This window comes from Equus przewalskii, chromosome 6, assembly GCF_037783145.1.
Source record: "Equus przewalskii isolate Varuska chromosome 6, EquPr2, whole genome shotgun sequence".
NCBI lineage: Eukaryota > Metazoa > Chordata > Mammalia > Perissodactyla > Equidae > Equus > Equus przewalskii.
The window spans coordinates 29,442,711-29,467,374 of NC_091836.1; the positions used below are offsets into that span (position 1 = coordinate 29,442,711).

The following is a 24,664-nucleotide window of genomic DNA, read 5'->3' on the forward strand; positions in this document are numbered from 1 at the left end:
CCCTGCTCTTTCCCTCCCTCTCATTTCCTCCTCCCTCCCATCCACCTCCTAATTATTATCATACGGTTTTGAAGTACAGTGGGAGAGTTGAAAACTGGTCAATTCGAAAGACCATCTTTGTAGGTAAGACAGTGGTCTAACTAGCAACCTAGCAACTGTTGGCAGTTGAGTAACTCCTCTGCCCTGTATTTCACTCGTTAGGGACTAGTGTCATATCTAGATCAGAGACGACTGATTAGCGCAGAAACCTGGGTCTGGATGAAAAACCAACTGTAGAAGCACAAGATGAGCGAGTACAGGGTGTTTGGCCAAATTCACCTGGAGGTCACAGAGGGCAGTGAGTCATAGCCTAGTGCCGCTGTGAAGAACAGCCAGCCCGAGCCAGAACGTACCCGTGGGGGTGCCAGGTGGAGACCATGAGGCATCAGCCCACTTGGCATTATTGAACACTGGCCTTTTCTGGGTTCTTCAGTGTGGAGGAAAGTAGATAGCTGTGCATGGCCCTGAACTTTGCCCTGTGGAGCTAAGGGTCTGTGTTAATCAAATAGGAATAAGAATTAAGATTGGATAAAAGTGTTGTGTTGGAATTGTTCAACCTGGAGAAGGGAAGGAAGGTGGATGAGTAATTTACAGGAGCATTCAGGCATAGGATGGACCCTTACATACTGACTCCATGTCTGTGAGGTGTAAGACCCAAAGAGATGGGTTTGGTTTACAGGTGAGAATTAAGGAAGAGCTTTTTGGTCGTGAGGGTTGTCGTAGCTCTGTGTGTGAGATGGGAGAGGTATGGCTGAGGATCTCGGAGAGGCTCTGTGCTCTGTGCAAGTCAATCTTTTGTCCCTGCCGTCCAGCACTCCTTCCACTGCCTGGCACGTAGATTTGGAGTATGACCTTCCCCTTTAACAGAGAATCAGAGCACATAGAAGAGAACATTCTCCTAGAAGGTTAACTTGCAAGAGGAGAAAGACAACTGGACTTGGAGTTGGAGGAGCCTGTTACAGTTTTGTCACTTAGTCGCAGTATGACCTTGGGCTAGTCATTAACTTCTCTGAGTCTTAGTTTTTATTCCCTCTTAATGGAAATCATGATTCACTCAGTCGCTTACTGAGTCATTCCCTTCACTCTCTTATTCATTTATGGGACACACTCATTTACTTGCTCTGTGGCTTATAGTGATATTTATTCATTCCTGAAATCTTTACTGAGTGTCTCTGGTGTTTCAGGTACGCTGAGGGAGGCAAAGGAGAGACTAACTCAGAGTTTTTAAAGATGAAGAGAGAGAATGTATACAAAAGAGTGTTGCATACTGAAAAATGCTACCCTAATGTGAATTTAAGATCACATTTGGGCCTCTGCAGGGGTGACTCACAGGGGAGTGTCAATTTATGAGATGTCAGAGCCAAAAGAGGCCCGCGTTCCCTTTTCTAGAAGCCGTTAGTTTGCTCCGTATGACTTCTGAGCCTAAAAGGGATGCTTAATATCCAGTCTCAGCCGGGAGAACGGAAGTGAGAAGGAACCACTTTGACTTTGTACCCACTCCGATTGTCTGCAGACTCTCAGCTGCTGGGTTTCTGAAGCCTCGGCTGTGGCTGCCCCTCGCTGCGTGTTTGGTAGCTGGGAACACAGGCCATGTTTAAGCATTTTTGTTCGTAGCAAGGTTTCTTCTGCTGTGACCTAGGTTCTATCTGTGCTCGTCTCCAACCTTGACAGCTAATAAATATTAATGACCCGCGTGTGTTCTCAGTTCTCTTGGTACATACCTTGTGTAGTTCATTGTTTACATGAGGCCTTGTTTACAAACATTTACATGTTTACAGTGTGTCTAAAGGCCAGGTCTTTATCACTCTGGTGCCTCACACAGGACCTGGCTCCTGTGAAACCCTCAGCACACGTTTGCTGTTGAGTCAAGGGGCAGTGGTGGCAATGCCCTTTCTGGGATTAGTCCTGTAGTTCCCGTTCTTCTTGGGATTCACCTGTCATTTTTCTTTAATGCTTACCCCACTTCTAACTAAGTATTGGTAATATTATATTCACCTATCAGGCTTGTTTTTAACCCTCTGATTCTGTTAATTTCCTATTGCATATAGTAAAGTCTGGGTACAAGATATCAGACCGCTTCCATGCTACCTTCCATTACCCGAGGTGCAACGGTGTTGAGATTCCTGCTTTGGAGGCGGGTGGTTGGGCTGGACTCCCTGCTGCTACTTACTTTCTCTGTTTCTTTGGTGCATAACTAAGCTCACACACAAGCCCCTGTTGCTTTATCTGTAAAATGATTTTAATAATTGCATTTGCACCTGAGCTCCTTTCTTTGGAGAGGTTGCTGTAGTATCTGGCACCTGGTAAACAGGCCGTGAATGACAGTTATTGTTATGTTTCAGTACTGTGGTTACTACATGGCCAGAGACCCGTTGGCATGTGCCTGGCTGCTGCTCTTCCCTCCCACACTCAGGATCTCCTGTGCTGTAGAATTAGGGGACGCGAGCGCTGGAGACGGGATTCTGGTGCCCATCCATGTCACCTCTGTGCATGTTTAGTCACTTAGCACTCTTTCTTTTTCATCTCTTGGGCTACTCCATTGAGACCCAGGAGGGTTTTCTTTTTTCAACTTCTGGAATGCTGTAAGATCAGAACTTCTCAGCAGAGGGATGAGGAGTTAGATTACCTTTGGGGACATGTCAACAGATGGCCAAACAAATTCTCAATTCCTTCCTCTCAGACAACCACATTCTCTCTGCCTCTGGATGTAATTTGTTAAACACTTAACCCGGCTGTGGTCAGGAGCTTATCGTTGTTTCCATCCGTTTGTCTCCCCCTCCAGGGACTTGTCCTGGCTTCAGAAGAGAGGCCTGTGTATTCCAGGCGCAGCGGCTGTGGGGCTATCACGCTGTCTGCCCCCACCTGTTTGGGGACAGGCATAGAGGTGCCCTGCTCCTCTTTGTGGATTATCTTTCCACGTCTGTCATTTCATGGCCTCCGGGACCTATTGGGAACCATGTTCAGGATCTAGGGCAGGACCTTTCGAAGTGAGAGATCTTTCTGCCGCATTTCTCACCTACTCTTCTCCTTTTTCCTCCCCTCCTCTGTATTGCAGGTGTACGTGTCTTATGACTACGGAAAGTCATTCAAGAAAATCTCAGAGAAGTTGAACTTCGGTGTGGGAAATAACAGCGAAGCTGTGATCTCTCAGTTCTACCACAGTCCTGCGGACAACAAGCGTGTAAGGAAGCAGCTGTGCTGCATGGTGTGACTTCGTGGGGCTGTGTTTTGGGAAGATGGCTGTACTAAAGGGGGCCTGGGAGATGGAGCCCTTTGTCGTCTCTGCAGCTGACTGGTGACTTGTGGCTGGTGACAGTTTTTCTGCTAACCTGGGAGTTTGTGACAGAATACAGTTCTCAGGGTGGAACCATATATAACCAAGCAGGTCCAGTACTGGCCAGGCAGGATTTCTAGACAAAGGGTGACAAGTTAAAGCACAGGAAATCTGCCAACTAATAAATTGCCTGACTCATAGGTGGCAACAGTGTTACCAGGTCCACGGGGACTTAGATTGCAGTCTAATGCATGTCTTCCAGGGTGGCTGCTGAACTCCTGTCTTCATTGGCATCACTAGTACGTGTGTGTGCGCACGTGCGTGTGCATGCTCGTGCGCTCGCACACCCCCCTCTCTCCAACCTATACCGTATAGAAGTGAACCGTGGAGTCAGATGCTCTGTGCTTCTGGATTTGTTTTCCCAGCTGCCTGGCCTGGGGCTGTGTTTCTGCGGTAGAACCTGGCAGTTTGATTTGGAGGAAGCATGGACTTGAGATAGCCCTGGGCCCCAGGGAGGTGCGGGGGTTTGGGGGTGGGTAGGAATCAGGCAGCCTGCAAGGCTTTCCTGCTGGTTAAGAAGGGAGCATTGCATCTGATTGCTTTCTTCCCCACTCTGGTGATCCCTGGCTCATTTCCAGGGTGGGAGGGCTGCCTCGAAGGATGCTGAAAACTCCTTGGTAGCAAGAGTTTTCTGAGGTCAGAGTAGGGGCTGCTCTTTGCTCATCCAGAGTGGACTAAGACAGGGAGACCCACAGGGTCCTCTGGCTAGGTGCCTCTCAGTGCTGGCTTCTCAGGTTGCCTGTGGTCTGTTAGCAGGAACTGTATTCAAAATATTGAGCCACTGGAATGGCACTGACCAATCGGAACAGCCCCAGTCTGGAGGGAGCTGGTCCTGAAGGCCACCCTGCTGGGCCAGGCATTAGCCTTTTAGTTGCTGGATGGTGAGGAAGTCCTGGGGAAGGGGCCAGGCCTTTGGGGTCTTAGGAGGGGCCCCTCAGGGTTTCTGGGAAGCAGCTATTCACTAACAGGTACAGGAGCAATTGTTTTTTTAACAGCTAGAATAGTTAGTACTGGTACATACTGGTTAATACCAGCCCTGCCTAATAATCTCAAAATGGAGTGGGAGATAGGAGCAGACTCCCTCTTAACTAACTCCAGGGTGACAGAGCAACTTTTCCTCCTGTGATGGAAAGGAAAGAAAAGGCGTTGGAGGGGATTGGCTCTGTAGACAAGACTGCCAGCCTTTGCACCACTCCCCACCCACTGCGCCGTGGCCAGGCAGGTACTCAGGACTCCCAGAGCTGGGGGGAGCCCCTGTTTGCTTTGCTCTTGGCTCCTGTGAGGTGAGGAGCCCTACCCCAGGTTCAGCTCGCTGGCTGTGTTGCATCTCCCGTGGATCATTCTGTATGCCCCTGCCTCCCAAGAATCAGATAACACTGGGGTTACTCATGTCGGGTCAGGTTGTACCTATCTATTATTATCGTCATTATCTTTACACCTTGTCCCCGGGCTAATGCTTGCTGAAGTTGTGGCCTTGAAACCCCTCTGTTGTGTCTCTGCGGTCTCCCTCTTGGGCTCCATCTCGCCCCTTCTCACCTCCTACCACGCAGCACAGATGTCTGTAAGCAGGTTCTGTCTTCCTTCCTGCTTGTCATGGGTTGTGGTGAGCAACTGCTAAAGCCGCACGTCCGAATAGTCAGAAGACAGGAAAGATGATGTGATGAACTTGCAGGGGGAGGTTTGGTGCAGGGAGAGGATGTGGGGCTATTGGAGCATTGGGTCTGGAGAAGGAGCAGGGCAGTGGCCAGAGCGTTGGCAAGAGGGAAGGAGGATGGGGGATGGTTGCAATGGGGAGTTTCTAGGAGCTGCAAGGTGAGACGGGAGCAGCTTGCATGCAGCCTGAGTGCCGTCCACCTTGAGGAGTGGTGCATCTTGGGTTTCTCACAGTGGAGTTGCCTGTGTTTTACAGTTGGTGGGAAGACTGAGGAGAGTCTGCCTTCTTGGAGAACTTAGTGACGGTTGCACCTTGGCCCTGGGTCAGGCTGAGTGAGGTTAGGGATGCAGCATTCTCTGAGTTTTTTTTTTTTTTGAGGAATATTAACCCTGAGCTAACTACTGCCAGTCCTCCTCTTTTTGCTGAAGAAGACTGGCCCTGAGCTAACATCCGTGCACATCTTCCTCTACTTTATATGTGGGACGCCTACCACAGCATGGCATGCCAAGCTGTGCCGTGTCTGCACCAGGGATCTGAACCAGCGAACCCCGGGCCGCCAAAGCGAAACGTGCGCACTTAACCGCTGCGCCACCGGGCTGGCCCCTCTGTTGAGTTTTTAATTCCCCGGAGGAGGCGCCTCGCCCTCCCCAGACTTCTCAAGAAGGAAGTGATGCTCTTATTGTGCCGCTTGCTTTGTTACCTTTGTCTGCTGGAAGGCAAATTGCCCCGCCAGACTACCACTTCCTGAGAAAAATCACACAGGTGCTGGCCCTAGGCCGGTCACCTGTGTGAAGTGTTAGGTAGGCTGTCAAGGAGCGTGATGTGAAATGACTGTTAGCAGCTGCTCTGAAAGGTTCCGATGTCACAAAAGGGCCACATGGAAGCCTGGGGGGTGTGTGCCTGTGAAAGGGGAGAGAAGGTACTAGTTAGTCAACTAGCTCTGGTCTAGTGGCCTTGCCATGTGATGGTGGCGTGGTTGTGGGGTCCGGTGCGTGTTTGCATCTGTTTTCTCCTTAAGCAGTGTCTCACTTCCTTCTCTGTCCTCTGTGTGCTGTCTCCTGAACCAGTGTGCAGCTCTAGACACCTGGCAGTTCCACCCGCCCCCTAGCACACCCAAGATCAGTCAGGCACTGTCTAAATGTCTGGGACTCTTTTAAAAAGGTCACTGAGTGTATAGTTGGCTTCATAACCTCAGCAGAAGCAAGAGCTGATCCTACATTTTTCCAGGCAGAGATTGGTCCTGGGTCAGTCTGAAAGACAGCTCTCTCTTTTTCTGTTGGTTCCCACCGCCTAGAGGTATGGTCCTCCATTGCCTCCGCTGCCCTTTTTCCTCTCATTGTACTCTTGGTGTCTCCACTCAAAACTGGAGGATCCCTTATGCTAGCTTGGAGATAAATTCTGTAGCTTATTTTGTTATCTTTCCAGAGGTGTTTGTATTTTAAGAGGAAACATAGCTTTAAGCTAAAGGATGAAGCTCCTCTGGAATATTATGTGATTGTGCATGGGGTGGAGATGTGGGGGTCAGTGAGGATGCTCCTGAAATCATACACTTTAGGAAGCACCTAGTAGGCCAGGTCTGGTCTGCTGGCAAATCCGTGGGGTTGGCCTTGAGTGGATTTGATAGCCAGGCAGTCTAGGGACTAAAAAGCAGAGTAGGACCTTCTGTGCCTTCCTGGTATGTGCGTATATGATGTGGTTCCATAACAGCATGAAGCAACACATTCCTAAGTGATGGATGGAAGCTGACATGATGAGAGCTGGAGGATTAAACGAGGTTGGTTGAAAGCAGTGAAGTCTTCACGGGGTATTTGGGATTAGGGATGGAGCTTCAAAAATGGGCCCGATGTCAATAGCTAGAGCACAGTTGGTGGGAGCCCTCGAGGAGGAGAGAGGCGTGGGCAGAATTCAAGGCACGTGCGTGGTTTCTTTGTGGGCAGTGAAGAGATTCACTGGAGGGGCTGGAGGGTTGGCACTGTGAAGCTTTGTGATACCGGTCAGGCCCCGTCTGATGGAGGAGTTTTCTATTTGCCTCGAGGTCTGTAGGGAGCCATGGAAGATTCATTGAGTAGAGAAGTTGCTGTGAATAATGTCTTTTAGAGAAATGTTTCTCCTGGCATATGCAGGATGGACCGGAAGGGAAAGATTAGAGAAAAGTCAGAAAAGGAAGCATTGTGCCAATAGAGGCATGAAGTTGCCCAGTCACTCAACCAACCATAATATCACCCTGTAAATACTTCACATCCTGCTGGAGCCTAGAAGATGTGAGGATGAATAAAACCCAGTGCCTACCCCCAATTTGCTTATAGTCCCTAGTAGGGGCATGGCCCACATTAGCAGTCTTGGGAATAAAAAGGAAACAGATTGTGAAAACATTTTAAAGGAAACCGTAACAGGGTAGGCGGCTGATTGAAATCGAGGGCTGGAGGAAGGCAGTGGAGTAAAAACCCAACTCCGTGGGTTGTGAGGCCGGGAGAAGGTGGAGCATGGCTAGACGTGGGATGTGGGAGGGAGAGTTGGGTTTTGGTGGGAAGGTGTTGAAGAATTTGGTTTTGGATGTGGTGAAATATCCTGGCATAGCAGGGTGGAGATGCTGAGAAAGGTAAAGAGGTAATGAAACTAGACTCTCCGGGAGAAGTCAGGGTTAGACTGTAGATTTGAAAGGCATGGAATGCTGGTTCTCGGAGGCACTAGTTGAAGCTGTGTGGAAGGATAAACCAAGTCAGCAGCAGAGGATGGAAGAGTAATGAGGTTACGGGAAGGTGAGGAGTGGACGAAGACAGAGGAGCCAGCAGATGATAATCAAGGACAGAAAGGTCAGGGGTGGGGGATGAGGGCTGAGATGAGTCAGTGTCTCAGAAGGCAAGGGAAGAGAGGGTTTCCAGTAAAAGCTTACAGAGTGGATTAATGAGGAGCCCAATGGTACAATGTAAGACCTGTGAGTTCAATTCAGGAAATGCTGCCTTTTTGTTGGAGGGAGAGAAGTAAGGATTGATGAACTGTTAAGAGATGGCTCTGAACCAGCCAGACACTGATGTCAGTGCTGCCTACTCCTGGGTCACTGTGGGCAGTTAACCTCTCTAAGCTTGCGTCCGCATTAATAAAAGAGGAGATAATATGTAACGTGTTGAGTTGCTGTGAGTACTCGGTGGACTAAATGAGATGCACAACTTTCAGCTCAGTGCGTGGCACATGCTAAGTGCTCTTGAAAAATTTTAGCCAAAAAGTCATAAACAATACAAAGCCCTGTGACTGGGCACATCGTTTTTAGATTCTCAAATGTGAGACTGCAGAAAGCCATGGAATAGATTTCAGGAAAAATCTTTTCAAACTGGGAACACTCCCTTCCCTGATAACCAAGATGCTTTCAGAGCGGGAAGATGGGCTAAGTTATTTCTAGGGAACACTTTTATGCCAAAAATGATGATGGTTCTCTTCACATCGTAATTGTTTTTATAGCATTGCATTTGCTTATAGTAGCTTTTGCTTTTGAAACATTTACTACCCTTTAGAGTTAGATTTAATTAGGCTTCTACAGAGTGGAGTTTTATAGTAGATGCTGTGAAGGAAACACAAGAGAAAGGACACATAAAACATGTTCCTGGGAAGTTTACAGTCTAGATTTGGGGGGAGAATGAAAAATGAATGACATGAAAAGGAGCAAGAACATATGAAAGCAGGATGCGAACAAGTGCCAAGTATTCGTGTCCGCCGGAGCTGTTAGACGTGTGGAAAGGGGTCAGCTGAAGGGTGAGCTGCATTGGGTGGAATCAATTAGGGGAAGTGTCCTTGGACTGAGTCCTTTGGTTATTGGTTTCTAGGATTTCAGTGACAGGTTGTTGCTGGAGCTAGGTCCTGCTTGCTCTGCTTTATGGTTCCCAGTGGTCCAGCGAGCCACTCTCGTTCTTCTGGGAGCAGGGGCTGTCCTCCAGATCTCTCGTGTGCATTCAAGGCCTGCCGTCATCTGTGCTTTGCAGCCTTATTTTCCAGTCATTTCTCTCAGGCCCTCAGGATGTCATCAAACCCACGCTGTATTTTTTTTTTTCCCTCTTTTGTTCCTAAACTCACACTGCTCCAGACTTGGAATGTTCTTTCCCTGTGGAAATCTTACTTGCCCTTCAAGGCCCAAATCTGCCATGGAGTCATTTCTGATCTCCCAGCCAGAACTAATGTGTAGTCTCTGCTTTCATAGGACTCTGTCCGTGGTCTCTCATCTAATCTCATTTTCCCTTGAGTTACCGTTACTTGTGAACCTCTTTCTCCCACATTCCATTGCAAGCTACGTAAGAGGAAGGAGCCTGTGTTTTCACGGTGGCGCCCCCCGCGTCTGGTCCGTGGTGAATATTCAGTGCATGTTCGTTAGTTAAGTTGAGTTGCCACAATCCTTTCCCCTGGAGAACTCTCTCGATCGGCAGTCGCTCTCCAGCCAGGCTCGACCACAGTCACTCGCCTGTGCGGAAGCAGAATAAGGTGAGGGCCCTGCTCTCCAGTGCTGCTTCCCGCTGTGCCCCAGAGTGAGTCTGCCAGCCCCAGGGGCACCTGGCATAATGGCAAGAAGGAGACGCCAATCTTCCAAGATGGGTGTGGTCTTAGGGGTTTTCCTGGAAAGGCCTGTCAGGATGCAGGCATAGACATCAGTCCCTTCCATGTGCAGCCAGTCTGAAGAGCAGGACTTCTTTGACCCTGCTTCCAGTAGCCACCCTGTAACTGAGACCGAGGGACTCGCCAGGGGGTGAGAATGGCCAAGTCAGTTGAAAGAAGTAGAAAGGCTTGACTAGCTTCATTATACCTGGTTAGAGGAGAGTACCATGTGGCTCACCCCAGCCCATTGCTCACCCGTCCCTTGACTTCACTGTGCCTCTATGAGTGGACACCAGCATCTCTTCATTGTCAGGAGGTGGTGAGAAAGCTTTGTGGAAGTCCTGCCAGCCCCTGGCACCGCGTTGGTGGCGGTTGGCCCCCTGCATGTGCGTGCACTCAAACACTGTTGGGGGGCATGAGCTGGGAGGCTCTGGCCAGGTCCTGCTCTGAGCTCACCTCTTTTCTCTTTGCAGTACATCTTTGCAGATGCTTATGCCCAGTACCTCTGGATCACGTTTGACTTCTGCAACACGATCCAAGGCTTTCCCATCCCATTCCGGGCAGGTGATCTCCTTCTGCATAGTAAGGCTGCCGACCTTCTCCTGGGCTTTGACAGGTCTCACCCCAACAAGCAGGTAAGAGAGCTTCCGGAACACAGTGGGAGGGGGCTCCTGGAATTTTCTGTTCTGTCTGTGTGGACTGCGTGTCCTTTGAGTGCCCTCCCCCTGGTCTCCCACCACCGGCTTAGCCTTTTTGATTACTGTTTCATTTCCCATGGCTAAGGAAAAATAGATCCCCTGGCACTCTCAGCCTGTATCCCAGCCGAGGAGCGACACCGAGCACTTGGTGGGCCCTGTCAGTTAAGCATCGTGGTCTTCTCGGTGCACACGCACCTGTGTTAGTCCTGGGGGTGCATCGAGGCTCTGGAGTTTAATCAGAGAGAGGGAGGTAGAGAAGTCTGGAGCCTGAGTTCTGCTGGGACCTCTTGTGGAATTTCCGTTCTCCCTTCCCCATCCTCCACTTTAAACATGCTTTTGCCTTCTGTTTATTTGAAGTTACCATTAACTTTAATATTCTTCCTTAGTGTGTGTGTGTGCACGTGCATATACTATAAATGTGTGTATTTTCCTTCTTTAATCCATATTCGAAGGAAGGGTGAGAGATGGGGAGAGAGACTGAGGAGGATTTATATCTCAAGGTTGAAACTTGCCAAATCCAAGACTGTTGGTCTGGCATCATCCTGCGAAACCTGTAGATCATGTAGGATTGGATTTATGATGGGTTTTGAATGGCTTTGCTCCGAGGAACCTGGGAGCATTTTTTTCTCATTTGCAGGTCCTTTAACCGAAACATGATCTGGTTACCTTCACTGCCTTGGGGAGTAACCTAAGTATGGGCTGGGTCAGTTTACCAGTGTAGGTGGATTATTGTTATTTTTGGTCTCCTGCTTCTCAAGGCAGGGTCTCTAGGGCCAGAGGAACCTCCGGTTATGTCTTTGCAAGTTGAGGGGCTTTGGCCGAGATCAGCAAGTTAATTCCTCGTGGCCGCGCCCTGTGGACTCAGTTGGTTCCCTTTGGTAGTCTTCTGCACTTAGCCGGTGTCCTCTCCATTCAGCTTTAATCACCGTGGCCTGCTCTGGGGTTTTGAAGACACTGTTTCCCAGGCAAGAAGTTCCGAGTATAACACTTTTGTTTTTACTGTCATCAGAGGGCTAGTCTCGAATGAAATATAATTTCTAATAATCTGTAAACGGAAGACAAGTCACAGTCATTTTTCCTTCCATTTGCTATTGAGACCTCAGTAAGTTTGGAGAAGAACTCAAAGGTGCACATCTCTTCTTCCCTCCCTGCGCTCGTGTGCACTGGAGTAACCCAGCCGGCTCTGGTGACCTCACTGCCTGTCTGCACAGGCAGCCTGTTGTTTAAGGTGGGGCTTCAGAGGGAGTTTGATGGCGATGCCCTTCAGGTTGTGCAGGCCTCTTGCATCATGACCACGTCTTGTCCTTTGGTCTTTGCAGCTATGGAAGTCAGATGATTTTGGCCAGACCTGGGTCCTGATTCAGGAACATGTGAAGTCCTTTTCTTGGTAAGTCGTGCCAGCTAAGAAATATGCATGACATAATCTCCTTTCTTCAGTCCTAGCTCCTTCCTGGAGGACAAACCTATCCTCAGCTGAAATGTGAAGCATTTGGTTCAGGAAATACAATTTCCAGACCTGGGAATTAGAGCTGCAAGTATAACAGACTCCTGGGGGTGGGGGACGAGGGTGTGAGGAAGGAAGGTGATTTGTGAGAGGAGTGACAGAGCTCTTGCAGTTTTCAGTCCCTCAGGGAACCCAGGGAATCGTGAAGCTTTTGCATGTGTTAGTGTTTCTAAAGACGATCATTTTTAGAGCATCATAGCAGGAATGGGGATTTTTCTCTCTATAAAATTCATTCATTTGTTCATTCACAACATTTATTTTAGTGTCTGCTGAGTATAAAACATGCTAGATGCTTTAGGGTGTAAGAAGTTGAATAATTTATGGATGTAGTTATTAAGGAGATTGCAGTGTAGGAGGGAAGAAAAGACGTTTTCTGCAGATAACACACATTAGGAGAGAAGCACGGAAGTCGTGGACCTAGCGTGAGAAGCCAGAGGAGGGACGTATTCCTTCCAGGTGGGAGGATCACAGACAGCTCCATGGAGGAGGTTGCTCGTGATCCAGGATGTGCACAACAGGTAGGGTGTAGCTGTGTGGAGGTGTGCAGGACAGGAATTCAAGATGAGAACAGAATGACCAGAAGCAGGGAGAAGGTGGCGCTTGGGCGGGGAACACTGAGTCTTATTTTTGGACGGTGTGTTGGGTGAAGTTTAGAAAGGGACGTCGGTATCGGAATCTGTAGTGCCCCATAAAGGAATTTGGACTGAATTCTGGAAGCAGTGGGGAACTGTTGTAGGTTTTTGAGAAGGAAAGTGAAATCATCAGGGCCGCACTCTTAGAAGTACAGTTGTTTCTAGTCCTAGTTGCTTCTGATCTTATCCTGTTACAGGGATGCAGTCTGTAATCTTGAATCTGAGTTTGTACGTGTGCAGGGGAAGATGTGGAACAGACTCCAGGAGCGGACTTGCTGTGTCGGTGGGTCACTCAGCCCATTCACACATAGCAAATTTGGTCTTCACCACCCCACATCAGCTCCGCCCATATCTTCCGCGTTTCAGTTTCTAGTTGCTCAGGCCAAAACCTTTGGGTCATCGTTGATTCCATGTTTGCTTCTTGTTATCAGGAAACACTGCTGGCTCCACTTTCAGTGTATATCCAGGATCTACTGCTTTACTCCAAGCACCATTGTCGCTCGGTACTCATCCAACTGGTCTTTCTGCTCCACTCTTGTGCTTCTATAACTAATTCTCAGTACACGGCCCAACTGATCCTTTAAAACAGGTCAGATCGTGTTGTTTCTCTTCTTTGAACCCTTCAGTATCCATCATCATGTCTCTCAGATTAAGTGCCACGTACATTCCTACTATAGGGCCTTTGCACTTGCTATTTTCTCTGCCTAGAATGTTCTTACCCAAGATAGACTTATTGCTACTCTCTTACTCATTTGTCTGCTCAAATAACACCTTCTAAAGGAGGCCTGTCCTAAGGATCATATTATATTTTTTTAATTTTTATTTTTTTGAGGAAGATTAGACCTGAGCTGACATCTGCCACCAATCCTCCTCTTTTTTGCTGAGGAAGACTGGTGCTGAGCTAACATCTGTGCCCATCTTCCTCTACTTTATATGTGGGACGTCTGCCACAGCTTGGCTTGGCAGCAGTGCATAGATCCATATCTGGGATCCAAACCTGCGAACCCTGGCCCGCTGGAGCGGAATGTGCAAACTTAACTGCTGCACCACTGGACTGGCCCCCTAAGGATCATATTAAAATTGCAACTACTCCCCTGCCATTCCCAATTTGCTGAACTTTGATCTATTCTTTTTTGCATAGTACTTGTCATATTCTAGTATACTATATTATGCTTATTATTGGTTTTTCTCTCTTCAGTAGAATAAAAGCCCCACAAGGGCAGGGGCCTTTGTCTGTTTTGTGCACTGATATATGCCCCGTGGATGAAGCATTGAAATTGTAACTGTGGTAAAGATTGCCACATTTTCTTTTTTTTTTCCTTGTGTTTTCTTTTCCAGTTTTATTGGGAAACAATTGACATCCATCACTGTATAAGTTTAAGGCGTGCAGCATGATGGTTTCATTTACATGTATTGTGAAATGATTACCCAATAGTTTCTGCTAACATCCATCTTCTCATATAGATAGAATGAAAAGAAGAAGGAAAGAAAAATTTTCTTCTTGTGATGAGAGCTCTTAGCATTTACTCTCAAAACTCTCCTGTGTATTACACAGCAGTGTTAACTGTTGTCATCATGTTGTGCATTACATCCTGAGTACTTATTTATCTTATAACGTGAAGTTTGAACTTCTGGCCACCTTCCTCCAATTGCCCCTCCCTCGACCCTCCACCTCTGGTAACCACATGTCTCATCTCTTTTTCTGTGAGTTTTTATTCTTTTTTAAGATTCCAGTTATAAGTGAGATCATATAGTATTTGTCTTTTTCCAAATTTTCCATAGAAAGGGTCAAATTTTGCACTCATCTCAACAATATAGGATTGTGCGTCTCTCCACAGCCAGTGTGTTAGGTAAGAAGTAGTATCTCAGTGTGGTTTTAATCTGCATTTTTCTTATTATGAATGAGTTTGAGCATCTTTTAACCTGCTTACAGGTCATTTTTATTTGTTTGTTTGTTTGTTTTTTGTGATATGTCTGTTCATGCCCTTTGCCCTTTTCCTATTGGATTGTTAGTCTTCTTTTTTTTTTTTTTGAGGAAGATTAGCCCTGAGCTAACATCTTGCTGCCAATCCTCCTGTTTTTGCTGAGGAAGATTGGCCCTAGCTAACATCTGTGCCCATCTTCTTCTACTTTATTTGTGGGATGCCTGCCACAGCATGGCTTCACAAGCGGTACATAGGTCCGCACCTGGGATCTGAACCGGCAAACCCCGGGCCGCCAAAGCAGAATGCACAAACTTAATCACTGCACCACTGGGCTGGACCTTGGATTGTTAGTCTTTTTATTGTTGATTTCTAGCAGCTCTTTATATATTTGAGGTTAGCCCTTTGTTTGAGGTATGAGATAGCTTGTATATGTGTATTCATTTATATTTCCCAGTCTCTCATTTGATTTTTATGTGTATTTTTAGTCCTCATTAAATGTAATGGCCCAACAAGATAATAGATACTGTCTGTGCTTTTTTTAGCTCTCTGAAGAGGAATGTCTCTGAGTTGGTCTTGCTTCCTTAGTAATTGGGGACAGTGAAGATGGAGGGAGCACAGGGAGGAGCCTTACAGCTGAGTGTCTTTGGGCCCCAAAGGACTTCCTTTTCGTAGAGGGCAGCTGTTTCTGACCCTTCTGTTATTTTCCTTGGGCAGACATTGTAGAGTCTTAGTGAAATTATAACCACAGTCTTATCCAAGTATAACTTCTACCCAAGGAATACCATTAGAACTTTCTTTTGTTTTATTTGAATTTTAAAGGGACAAATTGCTCTTTTATCTGTTTAGGGAACCATATATTAAGAATGCAAACCAGCAGGATTACTGAATAAGGGAACTTCACATTTGGGACTTTGTATGTTGTGTTTTCTGCCTCTGTGTAGGCATGCAAATCTCTTAGGGGAGAGGACTGGCCTATCTTATTTTATTTTATCTTTCTTCTTCTTCTCCCCAAAGCCCCCCAGTACACAGTTGTATATTCTAGTTGCAGGTCCTTCTGGTTGTGCTATGTGGGACACCACCTCAGCATGGCTTGATGAGCAATGCCATGTCCATGCCCAGGATCTGAACCGGTTAAACCCTGAGCCACTGAAGCAGAGCATGCAAACTTAACCACTCAGTCACGAGGCTGGCCACAGGCCCATCTTATTTTAGATAATTGCATGTCTAGTGTCAGGGAATTTCAAGCTGTGTGGGGGATTTTCCCCTAGGATTCCTCATAATAAGTGAGAGTGTTGTCTAACTTCTCAGAGAGTGATGGCATACATGTGTTCAGCAGCGCTTAGAAAGCAGGCCAGTGTCAGAGCTCTGGTGGAGGGGCTCAAGGATGCCCTGTGGAGCATCACTGAAGGCTTATAAGGCGGATGAGCCCAGATGAGAACCGATGACTGTGCTCAGAGATAGAGCAAGCCCTGGAATTCCCAAATGAGGGCAAAAGAACAGGAAGTAGGTGTGAACGAGTATAAGAAGTGGAAGGCTAGCGATTGCAAAGTTCAAGAACTTGGAGGTGGAGTGGCTGTCCGAAATGGGAGGTCCTAGTATGGATTATGGAAGAGAATTGGGATGAATGTCACAGCTCTTTCTACCTCTAGATGTTGGCTGCTGCTTTTGGCAAGGCAGGAATAATAGAGGGGAACTTGGTCTCAAAATATCTGAATAAAGGTCCCTTCCTCTCTGCCTTTTTAAAAATATCTAGCAGCCTCGTTTTAATTTGCATATCCTCTGGGGTAGAGGAAGCACTTTAATCAGTACTTCTAATTGTGGAAAAGAAGAGAACATGCCACCACCCCCGCATACGTGCACACAGAGCATCTGACGACGAACACTTCGTCTCCCACATTAGAACCAAGGCCGATGGTTTCTCCAGCGCATTGCTAAGACTCCAGATTGAAGGGCAAAAGTCAAGTCTTTTGTTTTCCTATTTCTTATCTCCGTTCTTCCTTCCTTCCTCCCTCCCTCCTGCTTCCCACCCTCCCTCGTTGCTTTCTATTTTTTTTGAGAACATGTTCTTGACAGTACATCTTTGAAGGAATTTTATATCATTACCTTCATTATCCTGAGATCCAGTTGTGCTTGTGGAACTGGACAAAGACAGTCGCGTGAATGAGTCCTTCTGCCTATCGTTGGGTCCGCACTGCGTCCTCACTGAGAAAACTCTTCCTGAGTTTTCCAAGTACTTTTCCCTCTTGCTGACTGGTCTCCACGGCCTTGCTGTTCTTAGAGTGTTGGGAAACCTGGGGCCGATTAGTCATCCTCCAAACTGCTGTTTGCGGCCTTATTTGGGGGAACATCAGTTCAGAGATCCTTCTCCAAGGAAGTTTGACCTAGTCACTCTGCAGTTTTTGGTTTGGAAGCGCGTCTGCGATTATGGTCCAGGGATCCAGTGCGGCAGGGATCCATCAGCTGGGATTTCTGGAGGGTAAAAAGAAATACAAGACATGGCCTTTAAAGGCATCTGTACTCTCTCTAGGAAGCTCAGACAAACATGTACGGTGAACAGTCTAACACTGAATAGGAAGCACCTCTGTGGAAAGTAACGAGAGTGATTCAATATCCACTCATCCAAAGCAGTTTTCTACCTTCGTTAGAAACTCAGAAAATTCATATAAAAACCTTGAAACTGAGTGCTGCAGAGAAGCATCGCTAGTGTTGGGAGAAGGGAGAAAGAGCACTGGGGGAGGCTTCCTGGAAGAGGGGACCTTGAACTTGACCTCGGAAGATGAGTGGGATACAGGTGTGCACGCGAGGGCCTCCCTGCAGAGGCTATAGTGTGGCCAGAAGCGCAGAGGGAGAAGTGAGCTCTGCATTTCTGAAGGACAGCAAGGGGGTCTGGCTGTGCTGAGAAAGACTTTGTGAAGGAGCCTCGCGGGAGATGAGTTTGCACTGGCAGAGTGACTCCTGACTGCACACATCGGTGACAGCAGCATGAGACAGAGAAAGGGCTGTGTCCGTTAGAAAGATCAGGCTCGCTGGTTCCTTGTGTGGTTTCCTGTAGAGCTGTTCTTCTGAGAATATAGCATCCTGGGGAAACACTCTCCTTTATTCCTCTGAGGTTCAGAACTTGAGGCCAGAAACTTGCTGACAGCCTCAAGCGGTTCATTGCTTACTGATCCTTTTTGTTTTTTTTTTTAAGATTTTATTTTTCCTTTTTCTCCCCAAAGCCCCCCGGTACATAGTTGCATATTTTTAGTTGTGGGTCCTTCTAGTTGTGGCATGTGGGACGCTGCCTCAGCATGGCTTAATGAGCGGTGCCATGTCTGTGCCTGGGATCCGAACCAGCGAAACCCCAGGCCGCCAAAGCGGAGCACACGAACTTAATCACTTGGCCACGGGGCTGGCCCCATGCTTACTGATTCTCAAATGTTCTGCCTTTCACTTTCTTTTCCTTTTTGTTCTTCTCAGGCATGGCCAGAGCGTGCCTTGAGTGAAACCCAGGATGCTTTGAAAACAGCAGGAACGACGCAAAACACTTTATAAATGGCCATTCCTTTTCTCCTGTATATATGTTTGTGGCACAGAGAGTATCATTCATAGCTCCCCCCATGGTGGCCCTGAGTTCTAGCTGATTGTCTGCAGGGCAGCACCTCTGTGCCTCCGTTGATTAAACATGGATAAGATAGCAACCATCTTTTTCTTTCCAGGGGAATCGACCCCTATGACGAGCCAACCACCATCTACATTGAACGCCATGAACCCTTCGGCTTCTCCACAGTGTTCCGAAGCACAGACTTCTTCCAGTCCCTGGAGAACCAGGAAGTGATCCTCGAGGAAGTGAAAGACTTTCAGCTTCGGGACAAGTACATGTTTGCCACGAGGGTGTTGGTAAGTGGAAGGCACTAAGGAATAATAAACTGCTTTGAGTTTCCTTTCTGAGGTTTGGCATTCTGTGATCAAGCAGGTGAGTTTCCCCAAGAGGAACAGCATCAGTGTGCTGGGGGTGCTTGACTGAAGGGTGTGGACACAGGTGCACCTCCCAAAGGGATGTGGACGGTCCTGGGAGGTCGAGGAGTGGAAAAGCTTAGAGAAGCATTCAGGATATCTCTGTGCTCTGGGAATTTGGTTGTTTTCTGGTAGCTAAGCATCCTTGACAAACACATATGTCTTTGAAATGCCAATTAAAAGAACACGGAAAGGAGGGAGAGGGCTCAGTGGCTTTTTTCTTTAATCCCACTGCCTGATTTCCTTTCTTTTCCTTTTTTTTTTTTTTTAACACTCTCAGAGCACTTTCCAAATTTTACCAATCTTTTTCTCTCTCTTTTTTTGTGGGGATGATGGGCTCTGAGCTAACACCTGTTGCCAATCTTCCTCTTTTTTTTTCTCCCCAAAGCCCCAGTACCTGGTTGTATATCCTAGTTGCAGGTCATTCTAGTTCTTCTATGTGGGATGCTGCCACAGCATGTCTTGATGAGCAGTGCGTAGGTCCGCGCCTAGGATCTGAACTGGTGAACTCCTGGGCTGCAGAAGCGGAGTGTGTGAACTTGACCACTCGGCCACAGGGCTGGCTCCCCTGATTTCCTTTCAACTTAGGCCGATTTCTTTGTGGATTTTGGACACATGCTAATTTAAATGGCTAATAGAAAGTGTAGTCATTGGCTAGTGGGAGTTAATGCTCTAAGAAAAGCAGTAATTAAGCTTCCAGCTGTCAGTAAGTAGCTTAACTCTCAGCCTTTGGGAAAATCTTCCCCTTGATTTGATGTGTTGGAGCCAGATGCTGAAATGGTGGGCTTGCTCATTTAAAACCAGAGTTGATTATTTAGCAGGACTTGCCTTGCAACTGTATCAAGTTGCAAGTTGCAACTGTACTGCCCTTGTGTGAAGGAACAAGCCAGGCCCTGCCAAGAGCAGGTTGGGCTGCTGTTCCTGGGGGGCTGTAAGCTTGCCTTCATGTTGGCAGCCATTCCCTCATTGACCTCTGGCTCTGTTGAAGGCCCCTGGACACTGATAGGTTGCGCTTCTTTCTGTTACTGTTAACCTTAGGGACCAAAATCAGATGTAATATTTTCTTCCAGGTTCTCACGTAGCCAGCCGGGTAGAAGCAGGTCAACCGCCTTGGTAGGATGGATTCTAGGATAGAGAGAGGATCTCCCCAAGAGGGGAAGCAAGGAGTAAGGTTGGAATGACAGAAGTGGATGGCTAACGGCAAGAGGAGTTCCCTATTATATACCTTGCAAGATGTTTATTAAAGCCACTAAGCTATGGCGATTGGTCTTCTGTCAGGCTATTTGCATTGTCACTCCCTGGATCCTTTTTTCCCTGCCTTGCCTCTTTCTGTTTATCTGGCACCCACACCCACCCACCTACCCTCACACACACACACACACACACACACACGCACAGCAGCCCAAGAACACAAGCATCCTTGAATTGTCTTGGGCGGCATGTGATGATGGGAATGCAGAGTGGCGAAATCAGGCCTGAGGACTGGTACCTGGTGACACCCTACTGGGCAGTCCTGAGTTCCAGGACTGTCTCCAGTCCTCCAGTGTTCATAGGTCTTTTCTGTTTTAGGTCCTTGGGCCTGAATTTGTTTGTATGATTTTAAGACGCAGCGACTGATTCCCAGGTTTGTCCTACTGACTGAGTTGGGGCTGAGATGGAGAGCGGTTGTGCGTTTCCCTTGACCCTATTATTTCTAGATCCCACACCCAAGAGTTTAAGTTATATCCTAGTTAGAGCTTTCTGTGCCCTCTGTTCTGACCTAACAGCTATGGCTGTTCTCTAGATGTAGCTGATTTGCAGAGTGCCAGTGGTAAGTTTTTTTTTAAATTCCTGGCCAGTGGTAAGGTCAGTGGCCATGTCTGTTTTGATCATCACTGATTCAGTACCCAGGATCTTATATAATAGCCAGCCCTGATGGTCTGGTGGTTCAGAATCAGTTCTCTCATCACTGTGGCGCAGAAAGGGAACCACACCGTCTATCTGTCGGTTGTCACGTGGCAGCTGCTTGTTGCTTTGATGCTGAAAGCTCTGCCACTGGTATTTCAGATACCAGTAGGGTCACACATAGTGGACAGGTTTCAGCAAAGCTTCCAGACTAAGACAGACTAGGAAGAAGGACCTGACCACCCACTTCTGAAAAAATTGGCCCTGAAAACCCTATGAATAGCGATGAAGCACTGTCTGATACAGCACTGGAAGGTGAGAGGATGACGCAAAAAGAGTGGGCAGGGATCTGCTCTGCTGTACACAGGGTTACTAGGAGTCGGAATGGACTTTGTCGGCACTAACAAACGTCTTGCACAATGCTTGATACATAGCAGATGTACAATAGAGTTGAATGAATGCCATGTTTGCTTGCCTAATTTAGACTAGGAGATTTTTTTGGGGGTGGGTGGAGGATATTGAATTATTGGTACTTTTATTGTCAACTCTCTCAACTTTCTGTGTGGTTTATTTATGTGGTATTGGTGACAAAATTGTAGTTATGTTTTGGCTTCTTCCTTTAGGACGTGGATGGGCCACCAGATTCCAAGGTCAGTGGTGTTAGCTTAGCTAGAGGCTCTAGGTAAGATGAGCTAGGCCACCACGTGGAAGTGTTCTCAGATTGTTGTCTGAGGAGCACCTGTGGTACCATCGCACGTGGCACTTCTTACAGATGCAGATTGCAGGGCCCAAATGTGTTTTTTTTCCTTAAGCATCCCTAGGATGCCTAAGAATCTACAAAATTTGAGAAACTCTTACCTGAGGCCTTCCATAGGCAGAAGCTTTTGATAATAGTCCATTATTTGATCAAAGGAATGTTTCTCAATGGATAGATTGATGAGAGAAAAAGCGCAACTGCAGTGGACGATAAAATGGGTGTTTTCCTCCTTTTTATTAGATTAGACCACCAAGCTATGAGGATAAGCAACATTGGCCCTGGTTGGATGGCCCTTTCAGCAGGAGTGTTGAGGCTTGCCACTGTAACCTTTTACTTATCTGCGGTGTGCCTAGCCCTCAGGCTGCCTGGGTTTGGGGAATTCCGACTGGCTTTAGTGTTAAATGGATTCAAATCGAATTAGGGAAGTGAAGGACCTATTGCAAAACCACAGAAAAGAGTGATTAACTCTATTGCTTTCTACCAGCACCACGAATGATTACAACTGTTTGCAAGTTAGTTTTTTTAGACAGGAGCTGATAGCTAAGTCTTCAGAACCCCCCTGCTGCACTGTTGGCCTGGCTCTTATTTCATATATGCTTTGTGTCTGATGCCTTTTGATTTTTTTTTTTTTACCCAAGTTTAAATTTTTTTTTTTTTGACGTGAGTTCACTCACTTGTCTTAATAGTTCATATCAAAATGATAGGGCCATTAAAGCAACAATGAGGCACCTCTGCAAACTGACATCATGCTGTTAACTTGGTAATATATAGCTGTTAGGTTCTTCCTGGTAGATAACAATACTTGCCAAAAAGTTGTAGGTATGTGAGGGTTAGCTGCTCCTCTCCGGCTTCACTACCAGTTTATTATGAAAGCCAGCTCAGACATTTCTTGCCCAAATGTGTATCTGTAAAGCAAGGACCTGATGTGTGCGCTTGATGATGGAGTCCCCTCTCTGTTCCTGCATGATGCAGATAGAATGTTCTAGGGCAGGGATTGGCAAACTATGGTCCTTCACTTGTTTTTGCTGATAAAGTTTTATTGAAACACAGTCATGCTCATTTGCTTATATATTGTCTATTGCTGCTTTCACGTTACAGTAGCAGAATTAAATAGTTGTGTAGAGGCAGCATGGCCCACAAAGTAAAATATTTCTATACAGACCTTTAAAGAAAAAGTTTGCCAACCTTTGTTGCAGAGGCAGGATTCTGTTAACCTTTCAGTTGGCATCAGGCAGCCAGAATCCTCTAGTGCTGGAGCTTGACGAGTCTTAGGCATTACCCCTAAAAGTTCAGGTTGCAGACCTCCCTAAGTTGTTATGCCCTGTTCATGTTATCTTTAGGACATATCGGCCACTTCAGATATCTTGCTTGCCACGGGTCTCCTGAGACATCTCCCTTGTACTTCACTCTTCTGACTCACCAGCCAACCACTGATTTCACTATTGAAGACCAATTTCTGACCTTCATTATGCTAATTTAAAGTCTTTAATGTGGATCGAGATAACAGGAAAACTTAGAAGTTGCCTCACGATTATGGTGTTCTGTATGAGAAGTTAGCTGATGACGATTAGGGTGTGAATTTTAGGATAGCTGACCAAAACTATTGATAAATTATTTTAATTGTATCATTACTTAAGTGTATGCAAACATAAAGCTATGTATAAGCACCTAATGCTTATTAACCCCTGAACAACAATAAAACCAAAACATATTTACAGATTAAAAATAAAACTATAATGCCAATAAATTTAAAAGTATTTTTTATAATACCTATATTGAGATATAATTCACATACTATAAAATTCACCCTTTTAAAGTGTACCATTCAGTGAGTTTTAGTGTGTTCACAGGGTTGTATAATGCTCATCACTAGCTGATTCCAGAACGTTTTTATCACTCCTAAGAGAAACTCCATACCCATTAGCATTACTTCCCATTCCGCTCTCCTCCCAGCCCCTGGCAGCCATGAATCTACTTTCTGCCTTATGGATTTGCCTATTCTGGACATTTTTTGTAAAGGGAATCATGTAATATTCCCTTTTGTGACTATTTTCTTTCATAGTGTACGGTTTTCAAGTTTCATCCATGTTGGAGCATGGATATTCAGAATTAATGTGTTTTCAAGTTCATGCTTCTTTTTCTGCCAGTTCGAATCTCTTGTTGAGCCCCTCTAGTGAATTTTTCTTTTGAGTTATTGTACTTTTCAGCTCAAAAATTTCCATTTATTTTGGGCTGGCCCCGTGGCTGAGTGGTTAAGTTCGTGCGTTCCGCTTTGGAGGCCCAGGGTTTCACTGGTTTGGATCCTGGGCGTAGACATGGCACCGCTCTTCAGGCCATGCTGAGGCAACGTCCCACATGCCACAACTAGAAGAAGCTACAGCTAAAATATACAACTATGTACTCGGGGGCTTTGGGGAGAAGAAGAAGGAAAAACAGAAGATTTGCAACAGATGTTAGCTGAAGTGCCAATCTTTAAAAAAAAAAATTTTGTATTTCTTTTCCTATAATTTCTATTTCTTTATTGATATTCTTTATTTGGTGAGACGACGTTCTTATACTTTAATTCCTGAGACATGGTTTTCTTTAGTTCTTTGAACATATTGATGATAGAGGATTTAAATTTTTTGTCTAAATAGTCCGATGTTTGACCTTCCTCAGGAACAGTTTCTGTTGACTTGTGTGTGTGTGCACGTCATGTGTGTGTTTGGGCCCATACCTTGCTGTTTGCTTGTTTGCATTGTTTTGTTGAAAACTGGACTTTTTAAGTGATATAATATGGCGACTCCTCATAGCAGTGTTTCTCCTTCCTAGGACTTTTTTGTTGCCTTGTGTTATTGTTTTCTTTGTTTTGTTTTGAGGGTTTCCTGCATTAATTTTGTAAAGTTTGTATTCTTCATTGTGTATGGCTACTGAAGTGTTTGATAATTTAGCTTAGTGGTCAGCTAACGATTGAATGGAGATTTCCTTAAATGCTTTGAACCAGTGAGTCTGGCAGCCTTTGCTGAGGGCCTCTGAGCGTGTGTTGGGGGCATGCCTGCAATGCAGCCTTCGACTCTGCCTTAGCCTTCACTTCATGCTTGTGCAGAGTCTCAAGGTTATTAGCCAGATGTGAGAGCGTGGGCCCTTTTCAGGTCTATCCTGAACATACTCACAGGTGTTACTTGTGTGACCTTGTCGATTCCTGGGAATATTTCAGAGCTTATCAAAGCGTCTTATGGACCTCTTCCCCAGTTTTTCCTTTTTATCCTTCTTATGCTTTTAAGTTAGCCTTTTGTTAGCTCCAAGGAGTCGTGCTTCTCCGGCACCTGTGATGTGAAATATTTGCCAGTTGTCCCTGTTGTCCATGAACTGTGGGTCTGTGTACAGTGTGCTGACTCAGGTTGTGTAGAGAAAAGGACCTGAGGATGCAGCTTTGAAGCAAACCACCGGGCACATCGAATAGTGACAGTCCTCTGGCCATGGCGCATTTTGGAAGCTCCAAACTTGTTCTGTGCTCTCCGGTGGCTGCTAGGCTGCTGATTTTCACAGCTGTGGAGTTGTGAAGCTGTGGGTTTCCAAGGCTCCCGCCGAGCTAGAGAGAAAGGCTGGGATTAGGGCAAGTACAACATCACCAAGTTGACGGTTCTTGCTGAGCTTCAGTCCTTGTTCTTGAATAAATGCTCC

At 46.5% G+C, this 24,664-nt stretch overlaps 1 protein-coding gene across 1 annotated transcript in view; it reads left to right on the top strand.

The window, feature by feature from the left end:
* SORL1 (sortilin related receptor 1) overlaps positions 1-24,664 on the top strand; it is a 158,362-nt gene that overhangs the window by 20,426 nt on the left and 113,272 nt on the right. The window contains exons 3-6 of the mRNA XM_008530665.2: positions 3,095-3,220; positions 10,079-10,240; positions 11,623-11,690; positions 18,063-18,243. Of these exons, the coding sequence (XP_008528887.1) occupies positions 3,095-3,220; positions 10,079-10,240; positions 11,623-11,690; positions 18,063-18,243 (537 nt within the window). The remainder of the gene's footprint in view (positions 1-3,094; positions 3,221-10,078; positions 10,241-11,622; positions 11,691-18,062; positions 18,244-24,664) is intronic.